This window comes from Nannospalax galili, unplaced genomic scaffold (assembly GCF_000622305.1).
Source record: "Nannospalax galili isolate Female #2095 unplaced genomic scaffold, S.galili_v1.0 scaffold1205, whole genome shotgun sequence".
Lineage (NCBI taxonomy): Eukaryota > Metazoa > Chordata > Mammalia > Rodentia > Spalacidae > Nannospalax > Nannospalax galili.
Window position 1 is genome coordinate 1,071,672 of NW_008354017.1, and position 27,816 is coordinate 1,099,487.

A 27,816-nucleotide genomic window follows, 5' to 3' on the forward strand; every position below is an offset into this window, starting at 1 on the left:
GGAAGCAATAAGAATGAAGAAATCAAAAACCAGTTAAGAATTTGCCTGTACTTAAAAAAGAACCTTTTTTTTTTTTTTTTTTTTTTAACGTGAGATGAGAAACTTTCATATACTTAGCTAGGAAGAGAACCAATATATGACTTATTGTTCAAAGGAACATATAGAGTGCTGTATGCAAAATATATTGAATGGGGGACTGGAGAGATGGCTCACTACTTGCTCTTTCAGAGGACATATGTTCAATACCCAGTACCCACACTGTTGCTAACCTTCAGAAACTCCAGTTCCAGAGGTTCTGATGCCCATTTCTGGCCTCTTCAGACAGTGCAAGACATAGGTGCAGGCAAAACACTCATACACATAAAAATAAATTAGAAAGTATATTGAAGAGGATACATAGAAGGATAGATATAAGCTATAAGGCCATTGCAATAAACCCTTAACAAGGAAATCATCTACAAACTTGATAATTCAAGATTTAGGGTATATTCTGATAAAGAGCCAAAGAACTTTCTAATGTATTGGATTTGGGCATGGAGAGAAAAGGAAATTGAATAAAACTTAAGAATAGTTAATTTGATTGTCTGGAAGGATAGTGTAGCCATAAGGAAATAGGAGGAGGATGGTTTAGAGAATTGAGTTTGTTAGTTATGTTATAAAACTGGATATGTGAGCAGAGACTTGTGGGGTGGTCTTCACTAGAATATTCATTCATAGAGAAACAAAACAGATAAAAGCAAAGCTCAGCTGAAGTCTGAATTCACTTGTTCTCAATCCATTATGTAGTGGCTCTTGAGTAAGTTTCCTGGAGCCCTAGACTTCCATGAACAAACTGAACATCTTTGTTATTGTCCATATGTTCTAGGAGTTCAGTCAAGTATATACCTTGAATGTTCAAAAAGATTAACCAAAGGGGTAAAACTATTCGGGGTTCATACAGTATTGCCTATTTTAAGCATTATACTAAATCTCTAGGGCATACTGCTCTGTGGATTATTTTACCTAATTACAACAAACCCATGAGATTGTCACCATTGTACAGTGGATGATAGATTTATGGATAATCAGATGCTTTTGATGACAAAAATATCCAATTTTCATGACTCTAGCTCCCAAATTAATTAGACACTAATAAAAATGTTTCCATGGTTATTTGGCAAATGCATCCTTCCCTCTCAATCCCCCACACATCTGTAACTATCTGTTAAAGTCGGTGCCTTATAAACACAGGTTACTAAAATGGCATAATTAATGAATACCTTGGGATTAGCTATTTCACCTGAAATTAGAAAAGAAGTGTTGTTTTTTTTTTTTTTTTAAATTCTGGACATTTCTGTGATAGGTTTATGGGGATTTTTTATTTTTTGTCTACATAGCAGTGGGTTCTTGAGGTAAAGTTCTTGTTATTAATTCCTAGAAACATTGCCTAGGTTATATCTGCAATATAACTCCCTTGATCCTTAATGTTCGCATGGAGGGGGGTAAGAGAAATGTTTCATAAACACATTCCACTTAGTAAACCACAAGATAGACTTGATCCAAAGAAAGAAACAAACTTTCACAAGTATTTGTCACAGGTTCTCATCACGTGGAAGGCTGACACAGATCTGATGAGCAGATCAGTAAAAGCATCATGGGAAGTTCTGGCCCAAATTAATGACTGAGGTCTAACTCTGAAGAAGACGAGGGCCCAAAATCATGAATACATCTTGCTAGCAACTAGGAAATCTATTTTCACCTACATAATTGTTCAAAGAAGCATATTCTTTTAAATAGCTTTTGAATGTTACTTTCTCATAGGGTATACAATAAATACAAAATATGTACTTGAGATTGTGTGTATAATCTGTAATTTAGTGATAGTTCCAAGTTGACATAGTCTAGAGATTGGCCACTGTGCATGCCTGGAGTGTGGATTATCTTGATTACATCAATTGATGTGGATGAATCTGTGTTAAATGTGGGTGGGACCAATCCCCATCATAGGATCTTGGACTGTCTGAAACAGAGAAAGCCAGCTGAGCCTTCACATGCAGTTTGCTCTCTGATTCCTGATCCTGAATTTGATGTAACCAGCTCCATCAAGCATGTGCTGCCTTTACTTCCCCACCATGATGTCATAGACTGTCCCTTGACCAGTGAGCCAAAATCAACCCCAACTCCTTTAAGTTGTTTTGTCAGGACATTTTTTTTTTTATCACAGCAACAAGAAGTGAAACTAAGATATAATCTGAAGATTCCCTCGAGTAAATATTTCAGTGGAATTTACATCGGTCATATATAACTGCTTCCTGCCTTGAACCAAGATCACTTCTGACAGGGAAATAAGCATGGGTATGGAAATACTTTTTTCACATATTGCAGCTATAGGCAAAAAAAAAAAAATCATGAAATTGATTGAGAGCCAAAATTCACTTGATAGTTTTTCCTTCAATGACAAATTAATTAATGATACATATTATGTTAAAACACATTTAGATGACATAAATATAAAGCAAAGTGAGTAATAAAATGTTAAACTAGAATTTTGGGATAGCATGCTGACTTAATAATCACAACATGCTTAGAAATCAGATTATTTTCTGAGAAGTAATTCTAGAAGTAATAATATCTATGTTAAGCAGGGCCTTATACCTGTAGTAAATGTACACACTATATTAATTTATTTCACCTAAATGCCTCAGTGCTCTCATATCATGTATTATGTTCTTTCTGATAATGTTTTAATCATAAATATAGTATATATGACAAGCAGTTCAGTCAGTAATACAGACTTGGTCACCTAAGTCATTTTCCCTCTCTTTTTATACAGTAAAACTGAAATTGAAATGAACTCTCCTCAAGTCTCAGGTCACTGTGATGTTCACCCTCACTTCCGCTATTATATCCCTCAGCAGAGCACTCTTATAATAAAGTTGCCAATCCTTCTTACTTGAATGTGTCTTCCATCAAATATTGCTGCTCATTTATTTGGGTACAAGGTTTCTCCCCCTGGTTTGCTATTCACTCATAGAGCTTATCAAATCAATCCTCAATAGTTATTTGAATATCTGCATCATAGGCCAACCCCATCACATTCATAGTGATCATATTTATGAAGTTATTCAAAAAATTAAAATTTTGTTTATAGAGTAACAAAATTCTTGTGTTAATTTGTCAAAAACAATTAGATTTCCCCTCTCCTGTCAGTAATGTAAGGTAGAACTTGAGATCATTTCACAGTTTGAAACAGTAGTCCCTGGTTGCCTGCTGGATGTCAACATTGATACATAGCTCATAATCATGAATGTGCTTGGAACTGTTCAACTGTATGCAGGGCTACCTTATAAAAAGTTATCTTATTTTCTAAGAAAAAGCATATTTAGATTTGAAGACTGTAAAGAAGCCAGGTTAAGGAATTTAAAATCTAGATATCATGATGGTAAAATTTGGAATTTTCTGCAGAAGGGTTACTAAGTGATGAAGAATTAGAAAGGAACACAATAGTTTTGCTGTCACTTTCATAGCTCTATCAACAGCAGCATTCTAAATTTCACTAAGGCATTCTTTTTAACATCTACTTTTTATTATTTTCGTGTGTATATGTCAGTGCAAGTGTATTCTCTCTCTCTCCTCTTTGTGTGTGTGTGTGTGTGTGTGTGTGTGTGTGTGTGTGGATGTCCATAGAGTCCAGAAAAAAGATGCTAAGTCTTTTGAAGCCTCACATGGATGCTGGGAACCGAACCCCGGTCCTCTGGAAGAGTAGCAAGTGTGCTTAATTGCTGAAGTAACTATCCAGCCAAATTTAGACATTTTGAGAAAAGTGCTCTTGATAAATAGTTCTAAATAAATTATGACCAGATTTGTTAATCAGTTTTCAGACTTCTTCATGAGTCACATCCATACGAGACAAGAGTGGCTCAAGTAATAGCATATACATTTTTAACACTCTTCCCATGCTAAGAAAAAAATAAAATGTAATATTCCAGAGTAAATAATTTCAGTGATATATTGCTGGATACTGAATTCCAGAACAGAAACCAGTGTATACGAGGTTCATTACATGAGACCCAGACATGTCTTTATTTGACTTTGTTTCAGTTGTCCACTCTATAGGCTAGATAATTTGCTTCTGGTAAATTAACACAAAAGACTTTCTTTCTTCTCTCAAAATAATTATACAAAGTCTATTTCTTCAGAAAAACTTTAAAAATGCAACATAACAGAAAATAAACACCTTTAGTAATGGCTGAATGGTTAAAAATATACATGTTAAATGACTACAAACAACTGGAAGGAATAAAAATGTTTTCCCATTTGATTATTACTGAGTGACTGAAAATTCAAAGTGGGCCATAATTTAACTTTTGATAAGGTAAAAATCTTAAAATACCCAATAGTTAAGCTTGTAATGTGGTATGGCACTAGAATTTGGATATATTTGTGAAAACATGTTGGCTGTTGATGTAGCAAGATCTAATTTTACAGCTATATGGTATAAAAATTTGAATTAATCCATAAACCAAATAATAGCATAGTATGAAAAGTTCATGTTGAAACCTAAAGGAATGAATTACACACAGTATGTGGAATATTTTCATCTGAATTTCAGAGATCTATGTGAAAGACTGCACGTCTCCACTCTCAGAGCCCTCTCTTTTCTAGAATGAGTTCATTCACTCATCCACATATAGCATGTTTTCTTTGTACTGAAACTGAGGCTGGCTCATGCATTCCAGGCACAGGTGAGACTGTTCCGGTTCTTCACTATTTTTCTCACCACTTCTGCATCTCTGTCATATCATAATCTTCCTGTACTGCTTTGTACCTTTCTCAATATGAGATTTGTTTGCCATTTATTACTTGCATCTTACAACAGAATATAAGAGCCATGGGCTAGAATTTCTACTATTATGTCTTTAATATGGAGCACCTCTAATATAGTATGTGTTTAAAATTCATTTTAAAATAAGTTAATAAGGTCTTTGCCAGGACCAATATGAGGTCTTAGAGAAGGTAGTATTAAAGTTACTAAACTGAGTGGCTTGCCTTATATTCATGCTGTCACTGTAGGCAGTTGGAAAGAGGCAGGTTATTAAGTCTAGAGTGGATGCATTGATAAATATTTTCAGCAAGGAATTATATAAAGAAACAAATAGGAAGTACTCTTTAAGAAACAAATATGATGTACTCTGATTCCAATACATTCACACATGTCATCTCACACAAGATTATGTATAAGGAAATCATTTGGAATCCTATTTTCAACATTTTAAAAAACAACATTAACTTGGAAAACATCAGAATCAATACTTCTATACATGTTGTTCTGTTTTTTTTCTTTTTCTTTTATGTGTATGAGTTATTGGCTGCATGTATATAAGTGCAGCTGTGTCAAGTAATGCTCACAGAGGTCAGAAAAGGGAGCCTCTGGATGGTTATTAGCCACCATGTGGGTGCTGGGATTTGAACCCAGATCCTCTGCAAGAGAAGTCAGTACTCTTAACTGCTAAGCAATCTCTCAAGTCCCTTGCTCTGTTTTTGATATAGCTTTTCAAGTAGGAGAGAAATTAACTAAAAACATTTTCCTATTTATTAGTAGTCTTTATTCTACTGTAAATTTGTTTCTTTCATTGATTTCACTAATTTGAGGTAACATATTTAATCTAAATGTTTATTTTTCCAAGTTAGGGCTAAACTTTTAGAATTGGAAGTTTTAAACTTAATCCCTGCTAGATAGGAAGTTACTTAATAACAAAATGGGAAGTTAAATAGCATCTCTGAAAATCTTGTTTAAATCATGAAGTGAAAACTGAACTTTCATTTTCTTCCCCATAGAAGCTAACTTCTCCAAGAAGTCCTTTCAGTCTTTTGTTTCTAACTCTTTCATTTTCAAACCTAGTTCTGAAAGAATATAAAGAAACAACTAAAATCAGTTGGAGACTGAAACAAACTTAGAGCATTTTGAAGAACAAGAACAGCAAAAATGAAGGAATGTATTATGAATCTATAGATTCATTTTCATTAGGAATCATTATTCTGTCACAATAAATTTCTTCATTAATTTCTACTCATACACAACTTTCATTCTGTAGAGCATCACTTATATTCTATGGCCGTAACAGGTCTTTGATGAATCGTTTTGTGATCTATTAAGGGATATTTTAGCAAAGCCTTAAATTTATTATATAAGTTAAAATATATGACTTCTTATGGAAATATAATGTTTATTAAGGGAGACACGAATTGAATCTATAAATGTTTATTCTTACTCAAAGAGGCTAAATATAAGATCTTTCTGTTTAGATAAAACAAAATGCTTGAAATGACAATTTGAAAACATAAATTTTAAAATAAACCATGCATATATAAGTATTAAACCTTAGCTTTTTTCCCCTAAAGTTGGGAACATTTTATAGGATTATTTATGCAATGGCAATGAAGCAAATTTTACCAGCATGTTGGAAATTAAAGTCTGATTTTCACATTTGTGGGTCTTTGAAACATTTGCTTATAAAAAGTAGTGCAGTTGCATACTTAAACCCTTCTACAAACAGTGAAAGAGGGAGACTCATACTGTGGCCTAGCTGTAACAGTTTAATTGAAATTTGAATATTCATTTTTGTTATCATTTAACTTTATATCTAAATAAATATACACTTTCAATTGACTTATTTTGTCCACAGCATCTATGTAAAAGTGTTTAGGGCGCAGCTTTATCTACCTAGCACCTATTATGGGTCATGTTTCCAGCAATTTAAATTCATTTGATGGATACTGTTAACAATACCACACAAGGAGAACAAGAGAGACTAAGTCAAATGGAGGAATGCTATACTTCAAGCTAAAAGTAATTATTCTATTTATTAATATTTCATAACATCTACTTGCTGGTATCTAAATAAGTTGTTTCTTAATAAACAGGACCAATTTTATTGTATTTGTTTCCTTAGTACTATGACTTTGCATAGCTGCTAGTAAAACAATATTAATTAAAAGTGGTCATAATTATGTAAAAGTGCAATAAATTATCTTTGAATATAGAAACACAAATTTGTTTTAAAATTGTTTTTCTCAATAAAATAAGTAAAATTATCAAAAATGTAAAACAGGGATAGATACACACATACATACATACATACATATTCTGCCTACACAGATTTATAATCAGGCAAAAATACTGGGTCAAAGAAACAATGTAAGGCACTGTGCAATATTATTAATAAGGAAGTCACATTACATGAATGTTTAAAATGAAAATTTATATTAAATATAAAATACATTTATCAATTCTTCCATTTCATTAGCTCTTTGTGTTTATATACATATAGATTCTTCATCCACAGTGAATCTCTCTGATCAACCAGAGGCATTGAATTTCAAATCACTAGGTAATGTATACTCATGTAGTATGTGAAATGCATACTGACCTGTCACCTTTGAAGAAATAGGTTTTGCCAACATCTTCCCACCAAATGGCTGAGTCAATACCATGAGGGGGGATTCCATTTCCAAGAGTAATCAAGTCATGAGGGTAACCAGGTTGAAGAGTTGTGTCCTTGAACACCCAATATTTGTTACCTGTAAGGGAAAAAGTGCAGATATAAAATGTATTCAAGTTGGAGTATATCTGTCAGCACAATGAATTTGAATTACTATGCAAGAAGTCCTTGAAATAGGTAAGTAAGTGGTCACATCTGGAATATTGACATATTTCTCAAATATTAGTGTTATTTTCAAGAATGGATATAATACATAACTACTTAAAAGAATTTGAAATTGCGCTCTCCAACATGCAGGCCTATCTCTCTAAATCGAATGAGCCCTCCCCGCCTTTACTCCCCCAGCCTCATTCACCCTCCCATCTCCCCAGCTGTCTCTCATGCTAGCCTGGGTCCTGTCCTTTTCCTTGCCTTGGCGCCCCCGACACCTGGGGAACCAAGACTGCTTCTTCCTGATCCTCTGCATCCAGAGCAACTCAGTTCCTTCTCAGGTCCCCAGGAGCAATACTTCTGGGTGTGGCCCCACACTCACCTCCCTCTGCTTCCCTGGGCCTACGCCACCAGCAGGTCTCTATCTCTGGGGTAAGTCGATTGCACCCTCGAACCTTGAATCCCCCAGCCTCATTCACCCTCCCATCTCCCCCACCAGTCTCTCCTCCTAGCCTGGGTCCTGTCCCAATCCTTCTCTTGGCACCCCAGACACATGGGGAACCACCACTGATTCTTGATCCTTTGCATCTGGACCAACTCAGTTCCTACTATGGTCCCCAGGAGCATTCTGGGCCTGGTCCTGCCCTCACCTCCCTCTACTTCCCTGGTCCTGCACAACCACAAGCCTCTTTCCTGAATGCTGGGCCTGTCCTTTCCTTTCCTGATCCTTTGCATCCAGACCAATCCACCTCCTCAGTGCAGTCCTCAGCAGCCCTTGGGGCCACTTCCTGCCCCTATCTTCTTTTGCATCTTTGGGTGGCATGGCCACCAACTGCCCTAGACCAGCATCTTTCCTGGGCCGGCTCCCAGGCCAGTCCAACCCCTAAATTCCTGAGTCCAAAATCCTTCCTGGAGGGATCCAGACCTTCATCTGACTTGGGCCTCTGTGGGAACGCCTGAAGACAAAAGCAATCTGGCAACTCCAACAAAAAATCAAAAGACAGAACTGGAAGCTTAGAGGAACCAGCTTTTCATGACCAAAAAGGAAGCCACAAAGACACATAAAGTTCACAAAAAGAAGCAGACCTAAACTTGAAGGCTTGAGTCTCACACAAGAATCAGAAACTACAAAAGAAATTCACATGTCAAAAAAGCAGAGAAAAAATAATAACATGAAAAACCAAAATAACATATCCCAGTACAATGAGAACCCCTAGAGATAATGCAGGACAAGGAACTCAAACATGATAAACATGATAAAAGAATTCAGTGAATTTAAAGAACACACAAATCAAACAACTGAAGGAAGATAGGGATTAACTTCTGAATGAATTCAGAAAAGAGCTAGAAATATCAAAGACTACTCAGGCTGAAATGAAGAAGAAAGTGAAACACTCAATATGCCAATTAAAAATGACAGGAGAAAGCATCACAAACAGGATGAAAGAAATGGAAAACAGAGTATCAAGACTGGAAGACAAAGTGGACGAACTAAACCACACAAGTAAAGATTATGAAAAATAATGTGAAGACCAGATCTTCAACAAAATCGTATAAGAAGATTTCCCAAAATTAAAGAAAGACATGCCAATACAAATACAAGAAGAATATAAAACACCAAAAAGACAGGACCAGAAAAGAAACTCTCTACTGCACATCATAGTAAAAACACTAAACGTACAAAACAAAGAGACAATACTGAAAGCTGCAAAAGAGAAACAACAAGTCACATATAAAGGAAAACCCATTAGGATTACAGCTGACCTTTCAGTGCAAACTATGAAAGCCAGAAGAGCCTGGACCAAAGTATTCCTACTTTTAATGGACCACAGGTACCAACCCAGACTGCTATACCCAGCCAAAATGTCTATTATAGTCGAAGAGGGAAGAAAAATCTTCCATGACATAAATAGGCTGAAGGAACTCATGTCCACAAACAGCACTTCTGAGAGTTCTGGAAGAAATATAAAGAGCTGAAGAAAGGAATGACTATATCCAAGGGGTTGCAGAACGAAATTCAAAGAAGTTATAACTGTGGCAAAGAACAGCTATATCAAGAATGTAAACAGAAATAAAAATGTCAGGATTCAATACTCATCTGTCATTAACAACTTTAAATATTAACGGATTGAACTCCCCAGTCAAAAGACACAGACTAGGTGAATGGATTAAGAAACAAAACCCATCTTTTTGTTGTCTGCAAGAAAAACATCTCACAACTCATCTCACTTTCAAGGTCAGACACCATCTCAAAGTGAAAGGATGAAAAAAAAATACACCAAACAAATGACACTAAGAAAAAAGCAGGCATAGCAATTCTAATATCTGATAAAATAGACTTTAAACTAAAACTAATCATAAGATACAAAGAGGGGCATTTCATACTGATCAAAGGAGCAACAAATCAAGAAGATATTACAATCATGAACATATATTCACCAAACTCTGGTGAACCCACATTCATAAAATCAATACTACAGGAGTTTAAGACCCAGATTAAGCCCAACTCATTAATAGTAGGGGACTTCAATACCCCACTGTCTCCATTAGAAAGGTCAACAGGGCAGAGAGTTAACAGAGACATCTAAATGAAACGATACCATATATCAAATGGACTTAACAGACATCTACTGAGTATTCCCCCCAAGCACCAAAGGGCATACTTTCTACTCAGAATCCCATGGAACCTTCTCCAAAATCAGCCATATAGTGGGGCACAAAAAAACCTCAACTAATACAAAAAGATTGAAATAATTCCATGCATTCTATCAGACCGCATTGCAATAAATCTTACAATCAACACCGGAAGAAGCCCTAATCACCACATGAACACATGGAGATTAAACAATACACTCATGAATGATGAATGGGTCAAAAAAGAAATTAAGAAAGATATAAAAGTATTTCTGGAACTAAATGAATAGGAAAATACAACACAACAAAACCTCTGGGACAGGCTGAAAGTGGTCCTTAGAGGGAAGTTTATAGCTCTAAGTACTTACATCAAAAAATCGGAAAGAACAACAATAAATGACTTAACTTTCCAACTCGACACTTGAAAAGCAACAGCAAACGAAACCCAAACCCACCAGACAAGAATAAATAACAAAAATCAGGGCAGAAATGAATGAAATTGAAAAAAAAAAAGAAAACAATACAAAGAATCAACAAATCCAAGAGCTGGTTCTTTGAACAAACAAGATTGAAAGACTGCTATCCCAGCTAACCAAAAGAAAGAAATAGCACCTACAAGTCAACGAAATCATAGATGAAAGGGGAAACATCACAAGAGACACCAGAAAGATACAGAACATTATAAGGGAATAATTTAAAAACTTATGCTACTAAATTCGAAAACCTAAAAGAAATGGATGCATATCTAAAGGCATGGGAACCACCAAAACTAAACCAAGAAGAGATTAACAGCTTAAACAGACCCATAACACAAAAAGAAACTGAAACTAATATAAAACCTCCCGACTAAAAAAAGCCCAGGACCAGATGGATTTACAGCAGAATTCTATCAGACATTTAAAGAAGATCTACATCCAATACCACTCAATTTATTCCAAAAGATACAAATGGAGGGAGAACGTCCAAATTCCTTCTATGAAGCTAACATCTCTCTAACACCAAAGCCAGGTAAAGATACAACCAAAAAAGAAAACTATGAATCCATATCCTTCATGAACATAGATGTAGAAATTCTCAACACAATACTTTCAATTTGCATAGAGACACACATCAAGATCATCAACCATGATCAAGTCAGCTTTATCCCAGAGACACAGGGATAATTCAATATACATGTGATTAAACATCATAAATCACATAAATGGGCTCAAAGACAAGAAGCATATGGTCATGACAATAGATGCAGAGAAGGCCTTTGACAAAATTCAACATGCATTTATGTTCAAAGTCCTAGAGAGAATTGGACTGGAGGGAACATACCTAAACATAATTAAAGCCATATATAACATACCCACAGCCAACAACATTCTAAATGGAGAAACCTGGAAGCATTCCCATTGAAATCAGGAACCAGAGAAGGCATCCACTATCTCTACTAATCTTTCACATAGTGCTTGAAACTCTTGCAAGAGCAATAAGACAAGAGCAGGAAATTAAAGGAGTAATAACTGGAAAAGAAGAGATCAAGTTATCCCTTTTTGCAAATGATATGATATTATATCTAAGATAGGCCAAAAATTCCACCAGAAAACTCCTAGAAATTATTAACATTTTCAGTAAAGTGGTAGGTTACAAAAAAAACCTACAAAATTCTACAGACTTTCTATATACCAATAATAAGCAATCAAAAAAAGAACACATGGAAACACTCCCCATCACAATAGCAGCAAAAATAATAATAATAATAAAAAACTCAGAATAAACTTGACCAAAGACATTAAAGAGCGCTACAATAAAAAATTTTAAGTCTCTGAAGAAAGAAATCAAGGAAGACATCAGAAGATGGAAGGACCTCCCATGCCCATGTATTGGAAAATTTAATATTGTGAAAATGACCATCTTACCAAAAGCCATTTATAGATTCAATACAATCACAATCAAAATCCCCATGACATTTTTCACAGAATTGGAAAAAACCATCCTAAGTTTTATACAGAAGCATGAAAGACCTCGAATAGTCAAAACAACCCTGAGCACAAAGAATAATGCCAGGGGGATTACTATACCAGATTTTAAGCTGTATCACACAGCTATAGTCATAAAAAAAACATGGTACTGGCACAAAAATAGACCCATGGATCAATGGAACAAAATTGAGGACCCAAATATGAGTAAATGCAATTTCAGCCATCTGATATTTGACAAAAGGGGCAAGAATATTCACTGGAGGAAAGACAGCATGTTCAGCAAATGGTGCTGGCAAAACTGGATCTCCACCTGTAGAAGAATGAAACATCTTTCACCCTGCACAAAAGTCAATTCCAAATGGCTCAAAGACCTCAATGTAAAGCCTGAAACTCTGAAACTATTAAAAGAAAACATTGGGGAAAAACTTACAAGATATAGGCATAGGAAAGGATTTCCTAAACCAGACATCAATTACTCAGGAAACAAGAGCAAGAATTACCAAATGGGATCTCATTAAACTAAAAAGCTTCTGTACATCAAATGAGGCATCCAGGGAAGTGAACAGAAAACCCACAGAATGGGAGAAAATCTTCACCAGAGACACATCTGATAGAGGTTTAATATCCAGAATATACAATAAACTCAAAAAACAGAGAACAAAGACAAGGAACCCAATTAAAGATGGGCTAAGGAGCTGAACAGAGAGTTCTCAAAAGAAGAAGTAAAGATGGCTACGAAGCATCTTAAAAGATGTTCAACATCACTAATAATTAGAGAAATGCAAATTAAAACCATTTTAAGATTTCATCTTACCCCAGTCAGACTGGCTAAGATCAAGAGAACAAATGATACCAAATGTTGGAGAGAAACTAAAAATAGAAGCACCATATGATCTAGCTATCCCACCACTGGGCATGTACACAAAGACTCCATGTCCTACTCTAGATACTTCCCCATACATGTTTATTACTGCTCTTTTCACAATAGCTAAGAGATGGAAGCAACTTAAGTGTCCTTCAATTGATGAGTGGATAATGAATACATGGTGCATTTATATGATGAAGTTTACTCAGCAGTAAAGAAAGATGAAATCATGAAATTTACATGTAAATGGATGGAACTAGAAATTGTTATACTAAGTGAAGTAACACAGATTCAGAAAAAAAAATCGACATATATTCCCCCTCATATGTGGTTTCTAGAACCAGACTCTGATAAATAAGTATGCAACCAGACATAACTACAGGAACCAGGACAATGTAAGGAAACAGGGAGGTAAAGGAAAAGAAAGAACAGGAAAGAGAAGAACAGTAGGAAACAGGTCTTAATAAGGGAGATATGGATAAAAAGTGGGTTACTTTAAGGATGGGGGAGGGAAGGGTATACAAGGAACCTAGGGGATAAAGGGAAAGAAGGAGGCCAAGAGAGGTAGGACCATAGGACAACGGTATTATTAAGGGAGAAAGGGGGAATATGGGGGCACCTGAATTGGGAAAACTATGATGGAAGGGTGAGACAATGTAAGAGATAAACAATGCCTAGCTAGTTTTGAAAACCAGAGGGAACCGTATTACTCTTACACCCTACTGACAAATTATACATAGCATATCAAGAAATATATGTCTAGGTAAAGTTTATCTGAGAACAACTGATCTTTGCCCAAGATTTGTCTACATGACACACAGTAATTAAAAGTAAAAACTAACTTTCTTGGATGTTTAGTAGACGTACTTTGATGCTTATAATAATTTGTTCAGAGGGACATAATGGACAGTTTTTGCTCCTTGCCCTCCTAGGTAGACTAGTTCCAGGGAACTATGAGCATCTCTCAAAATGTCCTATAATGGTGGTGGGTTACCTGTCCTCTTGGTCAAGGAGGATGAGGAGACCTTACCAGATGGATTTGAACTAGTGTTCAGTCTACAAAGAGGAGGGTCAACACAGAGGAATCATTTCCTCCATGCTTCCAAGTGAAGCCAACCATGGCTGCACAGGACCTTTGACTTATCTTCACATAGGTAGAACTGTAAAAAGAAAGGAGCCAGGGGCTCCCCTCAAGCCCATGTGACCCCTGAGGAACAGATCCTCAAACAACCTTAAGAGTAAAAATAAATTGGTTTATCTGAGCGAACTCTATGGCCTTAAACACCCAAAAGGAAAGTACAGCTAAAGATTAAAGGGGCCAATATAATTTATTAAGAGTCCATATGCATAGCTAAAAGCTACATAACAAGCAACAATGCCAGGTGGGAGATACCTTCTTTTGAGTTGTTAGCCAGATGGACAAAGGGACTCCCAGATGGTAACCCAGCTTAGAACTGGGAAAATGAACAGCAGACACCAATCTTATCTAAAGGAATATTGACAACTGATTGCTGCTAGATGAGAAAAGCTGACCCTCCTAAAACAAAGAGCTCCACATAGGCTGACTAGATTCACCAGAAGGACAAGTAGTGGGGAATGACTGGGGGTGCTGACAACACAGCAGACAGCAACAGGGATGTCAGAGTATAAGGGCTCTAAGTGGGGGGAGGGAGGCTATGGGAGGGTGCCATCTGCGAAGTGGGTGTATAGTTGAATAAGATGGTTTGGGATGTTCTGTGTGGTATACACACACACACACACAAATCAACAAATTTTTCAAAATGTATTATATTTGAGAAGGAAGCATGGAAATTTACATCATGCTGATTAGTAAAGGTGATAAACATTACCATTGAAATCTACCCGATGACTTTATAGACATACACAGGCGCCAAGGATCCAAGTGCACTGATTATGACTAGTAATAATCAGATACATACAGATTAGAGATGCATGCGCCAACATCTCAGTGTTAGTAGCAAAAACAATGAGTCTTTCTGCAAGGAACAATATATTCTAAAATGAAATGGAGATCTTTTTTAAAGGTTAAAAACTCATTCAATTTAATGTCTTACAGGGCTTATACTGAGTTCAATATTGTATAACTGTATTAATTCAACTGTGAACCTAGAAACTTGCACCCACTTGTGAAAGAGATATACTCTTGCTCTGGAGGGAGTTACTGAATATGTTAAAGCTGTAATGAAATGCTTTTTCTAATCATGTAGTTATTTAAAATTTTTTAAAAAAGAGTTTGAATTTGTCAACTAGCCTATAAACAAAATAGAACTATTTCATAAAATATTATAAAATTGTGAGAATTTAAAAACTAAGCCTAAAACTTAGCCATAAAGAAAAATTCTATACCAAGAATTCTTCCCCTGGCTACTTTATAAAATGGTGACTCCCATTAGCTTTTGTTTTACATATTCTCTATACCTACTTGTTCATGTGTACCTCTAGACTACTGAAAAAGTTCCTCTGGGCTGATCTTTTACTTTGATTATGTAAATATTTAAATGTTACTCTATTCTTAAGAAGTTTTTGCTCTTTGATCCTCTGCTTTTTTCAACTGTGAAACCATCACTCCACTTAAAAGTGCTACCTAAGATGGGGGAAATTTTAACTCTAACTTTGTTTAAAATTGCCATCATACAATAACACTCAAAACCAGCCTGACTTCAGTCAGTTGTGCTGCTGTTTGGAAATTGTCTACAGACCGCACACCTCTCATGTCCAATTGCCCCTGTCATGCTGTACTCATCATTTTCTTCTTAGTTTGCCTGTCAATACTCTGAAACCATTTCTTACTCAACTGAAACTTGACATACTTAACAGTTCACTGAAACTTTCTGTCCCCCCACTAAAGGATTCTGCACCCTCATTTATTGATACAATAGACCACTTAGAGCACTTTCTCCCCTAAGCAGTTGGAAAGCCATATTCTTTTCTCTTTTTTCTCTTTAACTGCTTCTTTCCAAAGTTTTTTATTTCACTCAGTATGGGAATGTTTCCTGCTGTCTTCTCACTTTTAATATGCACAGATCATGTTATGGTTAGAACTGGAAAAGTCTTGCAAAGGCCTGTGCTTTCTATGCTGGCTATCAATGAGTTGATAATTGGAACAGTGGAGTGTAATGAGCAAGAAGAATGCACTGAAAACTAACATAATGAGCTTGTGTGCGCTTTGATATCATTGGGGATGTCCTCGAAGAGATCAGTTAGGGAAGAAGATCAGTGTTAACTTTCAAAAGATGATTTTGTGTCTTTTGCGAAAATGGATTGTAGGAAGAAAAACAGAAATGAGAAGACCAGACAGGAGTCTTTTGTAAGAATTAATCAACTGAATCATTCATTTAATAACTTAGCACATACAGCAGGCACTGCCGTGACCCTGGAGAAGGAGGAGTGAACAGGAAAGGTAGCATTCCTATCTCTAAAGCATAGCACCTAGAAAGGGTATATTGGGAAAACCAACCTTAAGAAAGCAAAGCAATAAAAATAACTCCAGAGTGAAAATGCATAAATTGAAATAGAGGCTATTAATGTAAAAGAGATTAAATTGAGACAAGTTTGCATTGAACAAAGGAAGGACCCTTTATTCAATCTCTGTGTGTGTGTATGTGTGTGTGTGTGTGTGTGTGTGTGTGTGTGTGTATGTATGTGTACTTGCATAGATTTCATTTGCACGTGTTCATTTGCATGTTCATGTGGAGGCCAGGGGACAATCTCAGATGCCATTCCTCAGCAGATGTTCACCTTGTTTTATGAGACAGGGTCTCTTATTGGCACTTACAGCTTACCGAGTAGGCTGGACTGGCTGGCTGGTAAGTCCTAGTGTTTCCACCTTCCTAGTGATGAGATTACAAACTTAGGTTACAAGCCCTATTTAAAGACACCAGATCAGAAAAGATTGTTTGACATGACTGTTTTCATGAAAATATCTTCATACTTTTCCCAAAATTCACAAGGGGTACACTCATTTAGAATGCACTGATGCATGTAGTAGGTGGAAGTGTTCACAGAATCTTGTTATTTGTCCACATGCCTCAGGAGAGAATAAAGCATAAGAAAACCAAGAGTTAAAGTTTTTTTTTGGAAATCCCTACCATTCTATAAAAAAATATTTTTTTTAGTTTGTGTATGTGTGTGATGTGCCTATTTATGTTACATATGATGTGTGTGTGTGTGTGTGTGTGTATGCACGTGCATGCACACATACCTGTGTGTTTACTCAAATATGTGATCGTGGGCATGTTGCATGACATGGCACTTGTGTGGGTATCAGAGGACACCCTTGGATGTCAGTAGTCACTTTTGTTGCTGGGTATGCCAGGCAGCTGATCTATGAGCTTCCAGGAATTCTCCTATCTTTACTTCCTATATTGTTACAGGATCATCTGGATTACAGATCCTTGTTACCATGTTAAGATTTATGTGAATTCTGGGGATTCAAATTCAGGTACTCACACTTGTGTGTCAAGTGCATTACCCACTGAGCCTCAGCCTCTAAAATTATTTCTTAAAAAATATATAATGGACCAGTTGTCGTACTTGGCAAAAGTTTCTGACTGGTGCAAAATGAACTCTTTTGATGAGTGGTGACTGGGATATTTGTTTATAAGGATTTGGTGCTAGGATCAACAGGGATGACAGAGTATAGGGGCTCCAGTGTGGATGGGGTGCTATGGGAGGGTGTCAGCGGGGATGGGGGCATAAAGATGATCAAGATTGTTTGAGATGTTCTGTATGAAATACGCAAAAATTTTATATGATGGAGGGCTGGAGAGATGGGTAAATGATTAAAATACTTGCTGTTCTTCCAAAAGACCACGGTTTGATTCCCGCACCCATGTGGTGGCTAACCATCTGTAATTCCAGTTCCAGGGGATCAGACCCCCAGTTCTGGTATATGTGGGCATTGCATGCACCTGATGCACTTATATACAGGCAGGCAAATTATTCATGCACTTAAAATTAAAATAATAAATAAAATTCTAAAACGTGATGGAATATGTTTCTTTACTGTTGCGCTAATGTTTTCCATCATGACAAATGGAAATTAAACAGTCTTTTATTTTAATGATCAAAACTTTATACAGATTGTAATTAACATTATTTTCCTCTTATGAATAAACATCAATGGATATTTTTAAATGTACTTATATTTCCTTTAAAAGCATAAAGTAAAAAGAAAACAAAGATTTGCTATTTGGTTAAATGATAGACTCCTATCAGTTATTCACCAAAACAAAAACAAAAGCTATTAAGGGAAACCACAGGCTTGTGTATAGAGTACTGTGGTCAACAATTCAAGAAACAGGGGCTGGAGAGATGACTTAGTGGCTAAGAACACTGACTGCTCTTCCGGAGGACCTGGGTTCAATTCCCAGCACCCACATGGCAGCTAACAACCTGCTGGAACTCCAGTTTCAGGGGATCTTATGTCCCCTTCTGACTTCTGCAGGTTTTGCATGACATAGGTGCTCTTTCATAAAAGCAGGCAAAACATTCATACACATAAAATATAAATAAATAAATAAAATTTTTTTTAAAAAATTCAAGAAATCAATGATAATGAGTGTTAGTACTTTATTTTCTGAGTGTTTAATTGTATCTCAGACACAATTAAATAATTTGTTTTGTGTTTTAGGAGTTAAGAGATTCACATGACACTGAAATAACTATTCTTTAGTTTGTGTGATTCCCACTCAACCATTTTATTTTACATATAAGAGATGGACTTTTAGCTAGTTTATCATCAGATTGCCTGGCTCTCAAAGAAAATATTGCATTTGAGGCAGAATGAAGGTAATTGCTTGATTTCAAATGAACTGACAGGTTCTGGAAAAGTGGAAAACCAATCCTTACTGACTGTATTGGAGGAATACAAAGAGGAATATCAACACATCAGAATTAAACTCAGAGAGGCTTGGGAAATAAAAAGGACAGCCTGAAATAATGCCAAAAAAAGACTATAGATCATCTGCTGCAGTATGTTTCCTGGGATCCATCCATTCCATCCATTCAAGGTTACTTGTTGAGAACCCATGATAGTCACAGAAATAGGAGCTGCAGGTTTGCTGGGGAAGGCAGCACACAAGGTTTTTCCTCAAACCTTATCAAACAATAAAGACACCAAGAAACCAAAGAATGTGGGTATGCGTTCTTGTACATCAAGAATATCTGAGGCAAGAGGATTGTGAGTTTTAGACAAGCCTGAGTTGTATAAGGCCCTTTTTTAAAGGGAAAACAGAGAGGGGGGGGGAGAGAGAGAGAGAGAGAGACTTTAAAAGAACTTTAATAATGAAATTCAGTGTTACCTTTTTAGGAAAAGTGTGGTGTCAAATGACATTTTGTATTTGTTTGTTCGTTCATTTGTTTGTTTTTAGACAAAGTCTGTATTCCAAGCTCGTCTCAAGCTTCCTGTGTAGCCAAAATCAACTTTCAACTTCTGATCCTCTTACCTCCATCTCCTTAAGCTGTAGGATTATAGCAGCTCACTAACACATCCAGTTTCTGTGGTGCAGGAGTTGAACCCAGGGCATCCTGTTTGATAAACAAGCACTACAGCTACAGAGCTGCATCCCCATCCTAGGATTTTGAGAAGATAGTGCATACTCTGATTCTGATTCATACCTGTTTTTCTAATATCCTGTAAGGGAAACTGTACCTTGCTGGAGTGCATTATATTACAGGGATGAACTAAATCAGAAAAAGAGTTAAGAATCCAGCCTAGCACTTTTGTTTCTTCTAACTGAAAAAAGTGGCATGCCTCAATCATAGAGCCAATAGTTTTTGCTACAGTACTGGCATTTAAATTAATTTTCTCTCACTATCTCAAACGGACTCTGAAGTGGACACATTGGTACTGTGAAGTTCAGGACTGCTGATGATTTCCTATCCTACCTGTTGTGGACTAATCGCTGTAAATTTATGAATGGAACATGAAGTTCATAATCCACTACTTTGGTCAAAAGCCTATTGATTGTATCCTCAATAATCTGACACCTTTTCTTCCATATTACTGAAAAATTTTTAAATGAATCAATTGTGTTTTTGTGCCCTCAGATCACACAAGACTATTTATTATACATTTACATAGTGTATCTTCTATTATAACAATGATCCACAAACCAGGGACACTGGCTGCCTTTGTAAATGGATGCCCTATGAATTTACATATTGTCCCTGCCTCCTAGGATAAGAACACAGCACAGGAGCCACTAGAAGAAGGCAGTTTAAATGTGCTCTTTTGCAGAAGAGATGGAAACACAAATTCTTGAATGGCTGGTTGTCTTCATAACACAAAAGATTATAATTCTGTGTAGCATTCAATAAAGACCATTTATTTGATTAATCACCATTTAATGGTAATCATATTTTCAGAACACATCAAGGATTTGATAATATTGTCAGAAAGCATTATTTTGTTGTAGGCTCAATTACTGGAGCATTTAACAGTTTTGAAGTTAAATGGAAGTGAAGGATGACAGCTTTAACAAGTATATTGTATTTTTGCAGTCTACCAAGTACAGGCTATGAGAGCATGTATTTAAATAGTATATTTATTGTTATAAAATACCATTTACTGATAGAATTTGCTTACCACTCACTCTAGAAAAATAAATGCAATAATAAAGTAAGCATCTATTTTAGTGCCCATAATTTATAATAAGGCTTAATTTTTATCTCATGTCTATGCCAATAATTCAAGAATTCTGAAGATCATATGACTTCGTTGAAGCATTTATTTTTGCAAGTTCCACAGTATTATTGAGTAAGCAGAGAATTTCAAAAGCTTTGCCACTGTGGCAGCCACTAAGTATGCAGTTCAGATTTCTCTTCAGGAGACCACTTTTCACCAGCTAAGTGCCTTTACAGGTGATGCAACAGTTGTGCCAAGGTCATTCTTTCCCCCAGTAATTTCCAGCCAAAGCCTGAGCATGGCCAAAGATGAGAGGCTGGCAGTACTCGTCTACAGAGACTCTATTTGCTCAGTGCTCAGTGCTGGATTTGCAAAGACTGTTACATCTGCAGCATAGTTCTAGGCATTCTGGATCATCTGTATTATCTTTCTTTTCACAAGTTCAACCCCCTTTCTGACAAAAATTTGACCTCCTAATTTTGCTTCAGTGTCAACTTCCTATGGATCTCAAACTAGCACAATAAATAAAAGGATGTGATGAAAGTTTCTAAAGATGAGGAAAACTTTTAGGCATACAAGTAATATTGATGGTGAAGGACTGCAGTTTGAATTTTGAAAATACCTAAAATAAAATATATCATAGACTTCTGAATAGTCATACAATGTCAATGGAGACTTTTATTTATCAACACTTTTATTTCAGTATAAATTAAATGTTAATACTAGAGTTATCTGAATAATTATAATTCAAGTAAGTAACAAAATTTACACATTCTGAATCTATTTTTCTGTGTGGTGAGACCACAGAAAATCTGGTGTAACTCCCATAGACCAAGAAGTGATCATTGCACTCATGTATATATATATATATATACATATATATATACATATATATATACATACATATATATATATATATTTTATTCCAAAATTTTATTATCTTCTTTTTTTCTGCCTCAGATATCCTAGTTTCTTTTCTGCACATGAGTTTTTTCTTTTGCCTCATGAAGTAAAAATGTCAAACATGGTAAGAAATATTGCTTAAAGTTCTTAAGAGATAGCAAAACAGGAATTTGAGACATCTTTTCAAGTGCTTGGTTTTCACTGTTACTGATTTTGACACTAGCAGCTTCATTTTAAAGTTTACTTCCTTTTTGAGGAAAATTTCAAAAGCTCAATTTTGAAAAGATTTTTTTTATGTTATTTTCTTGTAACTATTCAGTCTGAACATGCCTTGCTATTGAGAAAATAAACGTCTGTGTTGATTATTCTCCCAAAATGTGAGTCCATTACTTAGCTGTCCCTGAGTGATAGTAAGAGAGAGCTCCCTAGAACAAACTGTGTAGTACATTCTGCTGTCAGAGAGAAGGATGTGACGCCCCTGAGTCTGGGTCTCTCTGACTATAGAAACCAACTCATGAGCATGAGTGAAGGAAAAGCCCTCAGTGTTAGCTGCCCAATGTCAAGAAGAGGCATAACAGGGGTGGTCTGTTCACACACCACTCCCATTAATGATGCCCAACCTTTACACATACAGTAAACCCTGGGTCCATGAGCATTTTTAAAGACAAGCCTGTGGTTTTACACTCATACTCATGTACAAACAACTGTACAGAAAAGCATCTCAGCCAGTAAAGTAAGACATGATATAATGCTTAATTTTTTAAATTTTAGTTTCATGTATGTGTACAACTATATGCCTGAGTGTAGCTTTTGCACTTGAGTGCAGTTCAGAAGAGACTGAAAGAGAGTATTGGATCCCCTAGAACTGGAGTTAGAAGCAGTTGTGAGTTATGTGAGGTAGGTGCTGAAAAGCCCCTGTAATTCCTTCCTGAAATAAAAGGATAAAAATCATTTGAAGTGATTAAATCACACTAATTCAAAAAAGTTTATAAGGACAAAAAAAAAACAGAGAAAAGGAGTGTACATCTCTACCTTTGACTTATAAAGCATTCTTTAAAATATTTATCAAATTACTTTATTGTTCATTTAAAAAAGATTTGAGTGCTAATATGAGGAACATATATAATTTAATGTCTAAATATAAACAAGACTAGAGAACTTAGTAAAAATAAAGATAACAATAAAGATAATGGTCAGATTATGCAAAAATGTGGTTGACAACATATTTTATACTCAACATTAGTTTTACATTAGAAAGTACATTAAAATCATACTATTCCATTATTAGCACCTAAAATTAAAGTAAAGTTACATAATACTTTTAAAATATCTCTTTAAAATTAGAGGTCTCTATTAAGATGTAATTTCTCATTCTACTAATGTTTTAATGCTAGAACTTGACCCAACCCAGTAGCTGCTGAGGAAAGAGCCATCTGTGCTAAGAGAGGAACCCCCACATTTGAGTACCAAAGAGTTCTACTGAAGAACTATAATAAGAACAGCATTATTCGAATCCTCATAATTAACCTGCCTCAGAATAATAAAGGAATTAATTCTACTGCCTGTAATCTAACATCTTTATTTATTTATGTATTTATGAAATACATAAACTGATAGGCTTTCTTCTTCAAATAACAGCTTTGTTTTTGTGTAATTATAACACAATAAAGAACATGTATTTAATGTGTATAATTTATATAGTTTTGATAGTTTATATATACAAAACCTAATATATATGTAATATAATATATATGTACAGACACACCTGTCAAATTATCAAATAATTAAGGTAACAAACATTTTTCTATCCTGGTTTTCCAGGAGCTTGTTTGTATTTTTTCCTGCTTCCCCCAAATGTCATCTGTCATCCACATATCATCTGTTGTGATATTTTTTGTTGAAACTCTTCTCACTTTTATTGAACCTTTAAAATTGAGTTTTGAGAGTTCCTTAGATATTCTGGGTACAAACCTTCATCGCATGTTATGGTTGTTCTCTTTTCTGTGCTTCTCTTATTACCTTAAAAATGACTTTGTTTGCATTTTTATAAATTATGATTCTGTCAACTTAATTCCTAAACCACAGTAATATAATGTCTCCAGTGTTTTCTGGAACGTTCATAGATGCAACTGCTTTTAGATTGATGTCGAGACCACTGTGAGTTAATTTTTGTATATGGTACAAGGTAAAGATCATAGTTTGTTTTGTACTTAGCTATGCAGTGATTTGGGCACAATTGTTGAAAAGCCTATTGTTTTTTTCCTACTGAATTTCCTCTGCACTTCTCAAAGAAATTTCTTAAAACAAAAATGAATTCACATCATACATTGAGTCTATTTCTGGCCTATAAGTTCTGTCCCAGAGACATTTCCTATGGTCATGGCAATGTCATACTGTCTTCAATAGCTTCAACATAAGACTCAAAACCAAATAAGTTTTAGTGCTTTTGTGTATGAATTTTAAAGTCATCCAGACCATTATTACAAATATTATGAATCCTACAAAAGTCTTGAGGGGGTGAGCAATGAGTCTCTCCTGATAACTTGGATTGAATTCATATTGTAACAACACTGAGTGCCTCACCTAGGAATAAGCTTTCTTTACTTTCATTTGGTTGATTTTTCTAATGTATAAATGCTGTACATTATTTTGCAGTCAGATCCCCAAGTATTTACATTTTAGATACTATGGACTTTGTTGCTCACTTTGTTTCTAGTATGTAGTAAAGAACAATTCTCCAGCGATTTCTTTCTTTGCAGTATGTCTTATAGAGAACACATTAGGTGCCTTTCTTCTAAAATGCATTTGAAAACATATTTGCACATTTAATCCCGTTAGATCATAGTGACAGTGACTTCCCCCAGTAAATGGAAGGGTTGTTTACTACTCAGTATAAAATAGAAGAAATTTATGCAGCATCTGTTTCACTGAATTTGTGGTTCCTTTTCTGCAATGGCACTGATTATGTGACTACAAGTTGTCTGCCCCTCTTTATGTCTCCCTTTGGGAACTGGCGTTCAGGCTATTGAATTTTTGCCTTTGTCTTCTTCCAAGGAATTCCTGTTACCTATAAAAGTCCCACAAAAGTAAGACGGACTAATTTTTTAGTTTAAAAATATTACAGCATCTCAGAACCTTCACAGTTCTTTACAATATATAAACACAATTACTTTCTGTAAATTTTGCAGTCTTCCTAAATTCACTTACCAATTTGAGAAACATTTTGGTTGACTGTAACCAATTTCTAGACAGATGCAAATTGGTCTGTGAGTACAATTTTATCTCTTTCTTTGCAATATGAATGCTTTAATTTATAATTTCTGACCTTGTAAAGGCAGTGGATATTACGACTTATTGTATAATAGGTTCCATAAGTTTTTAATCTATTAGTACTCTTGAACTTCATCCTCTAGTTGTTTCATGGTAGTGATTTGATTACTTCGGGTCTTACTTTGAGTCTTGCTAGACAGGACCAGAGCAGTAATTATTCTTTTTTTTTTTAACTTAAAAAAAATTATTGAGAATTGCATACATGCATATAAGGTGAGGAGTTGGAGTGAGCATGGATTTGTTCAAAACACTGTATATGCAGTGATTTTTCCTAAATAATTATCCCCTCTCTCTTGAGGAAATTACTGTGTCAGTTCTTGAACATGAGTATGTGACTGGGCGCATCCAGTACTGTCAGCTCTGTGATGGCCTCCCCTATTTAATTCCTACTGATGATTTTCTAGACTCATTTTTCCTAAGACATATGCACTGAAAAACACTCCTCAGTATTTGCAGGCCATCTACCCATCTCCAGCCCTCACTCTGTGCTGACCTTGCTCTGCCTTTCTTTATCCTGTAACTGCTGCCACCATGCATTGCCTTCCTTGGATTCACGGCTTTAGGTCTTCAACTGGGAGAGATTTCAGATCTGCTGGTATTCACTGCTATTTGATTCATGACACCCAGTGTCTGGAAAATATTTTTTCATACTTTGCATGATTTTTATATGCTTACAGTACAATGATGGATCTGCTCCGTTTTATTACACTTTGGCTGGAAGCCCAAGCCATCCAGAACATGTTTCAATACACTATACATAACTATAATCTAAAACCAAAGAGATTGTGTGAAGAATAGAAAGCTGATTGTACATACATGAGAAAAACTGATCATAGTTTCCTGTTTTTATTTTGTTTGTACTACAAATGGCATATAATATGAATGAACAGATCAGCTGCCGATAGGTTCATCTGAAGACGGCAGTGGGAGGAAACTGAAGGGAAGATGCTCTAGAGCATTCATGGAATACACTTCATATAGACCAGCCAATGTTCGAGATACTGACAGTGAATCAGACAAGTAAGGTCTTCCAGGAGGTCAATAATTGTATGTGTTAGCACCATAATATTTAATACACAATGCCAAAGACATGACTTCACTAAAATTTCTGAAGTATTGACTATGTACACAGCATTGTTTTATGAACTTAAAATACAGCGGTATCACACAAAGGACACTTTTTGTTCCCTGCCCTCCTAGGTCGATTAGTTCCCAGGAACTATGAGCATCTCGCAAAATGTCCTGTAATGGTGGTGGGCCATCTGACCTCTTGATCAAGGAGGCCAAGGTGACCCCACCAGATGGACTTGAACCAGTGTCCAGTCTAAAAAGAGGAGGGTCAACACGGAGGAATCATTTCCTCCAAGCTCCAAGAGAAGCCAACAATGGTCGAGGAGGACCTTTGACTTATCTTAACATAGATGGAAGTGGTAAAAGAAAGGAGCCAGGGGCTCCTCCCAAGCCCATGGGACCCCTGAAGAACAGATCCTCAAACGACCTCAAGAGTAAAAACAAATCAGTTTATCCGGTCCAACGGTATGTCCTTAAACACCCAAAAGGGAAGTATAAACAAAGATTAAAGGGGCCAATATAATTTCATAAGAGCATACATATATATAACTAAAAGTTACTTGACAAACAGCAAAGCCAGACAGGCGACACCTTCAGACGAGATGTTGGCCAGGATAGATAAAGGCTCTTCCAGACAGTAACTCAACATACTACTGGAAAAATGAACAGCAGACCCCAATTCTATCCAAAGGAATACTGACAATGGATTGCTGTAGATGAGGAACAGCTGATCCTCCTGGAACAGGGACCTCTGTCTGACTAGATTTACCAGAAGGGCAGATAGGGGGGAATGGATGGGGGTGCTGACAGCACAGTGGACAGTGGCAGGGATAGAAGAGTATGGAGGCTCTAGTGGGAGAGGAAGGCTGTCTACCTGATGAGTTTCTATTTATGCTCAGATGCCGAGGAGCTCAGAAGGTGGGTGACTGTGACCAGCTATAGTCATGTATATAGAGATTAGAAATGCATGTGAAAACGTCTCAATGTCAATAGGCTTGTAATGAATTTTTCTGTATGAAACTGTGTGTTTTGACAATGAAGTGGAGATCTTTTTTAAACGTTGGAACCTCATTTAATTTTATGTCTTATAGAGTTTATAATGAGTAAAAGATTATATAAGTGTAATAATTCATCTGTAAACCTAGAAATGCACAGCCAATTTTGAAAGAGATGTACCCTAGCTCAGAAAAATGTTATTGAATAGGTTAATGCTGTTGTAATGAAATGCTTCTTTTAATTAAAAAAAAAAAGTAAACTATAGTGAGATAGAAATACCCCAAACTACAAATAATAGACCAGATCTTTGCAGTGACCTTTTAAAATGATTTTTATGTATTTCTGTTTTTGCTAAATGATAAATTATGTCAAAAGGTGTTTTCAAATGAAAAAAAAAAAGAATGTTATTATTCAAAGTTGTATTGCTCATGCTACTCTGCCCCACCTTACACCACATGCCTGGGCACAACTCCACTTCTCTCTGCTGTGTGAGAGCTGCACGAGAAATGTTGGAGAAATGGGATCAGAAGCCCTGAGCAAACCCATGTGCTTAATATGCAAACTGAGGAACATATTTTCTTTGACTTGTACTATAAAATAATAATAATAATAATTCTTCAAAGCATAAAATTTGCTCCTTAATAATTAGTAGATGTGAAAAACATTAACATTGAAATCCACCTGATGACTATATCCATGCTCAGATGCCAAGGAGCTCAGAAAGTAACCGACTATGTCTAGTAATAATCAGATATATAGAGATTAGAAACA

The 27,816-nt window shown here is 35.8% G+C and overlaps 1 protein-coding gene across 1 annotated transcript in view; it reads right to left on the reverse strand.

Moving 5' to 3' along the window:
• Mmp16 (matrix metallopeptidase 16) overlaps window positions 1-27,816 on the reverse strand; it is a 316,715-nt gene that overhangs the window by 9,145 nt on the left and 279,754 nt on the right. Inside the window, exon 8 of the mRNA XM_008851106.3 lies at window positions 7,410-7,560. Coding sequence (XP_008849328.1) covers window positions 7,410-7,560 — 151 coding nt within the window. The remainder of the gene's footprint in view (window positions 1-7,409; window positions 7,561-27,816) is intronic.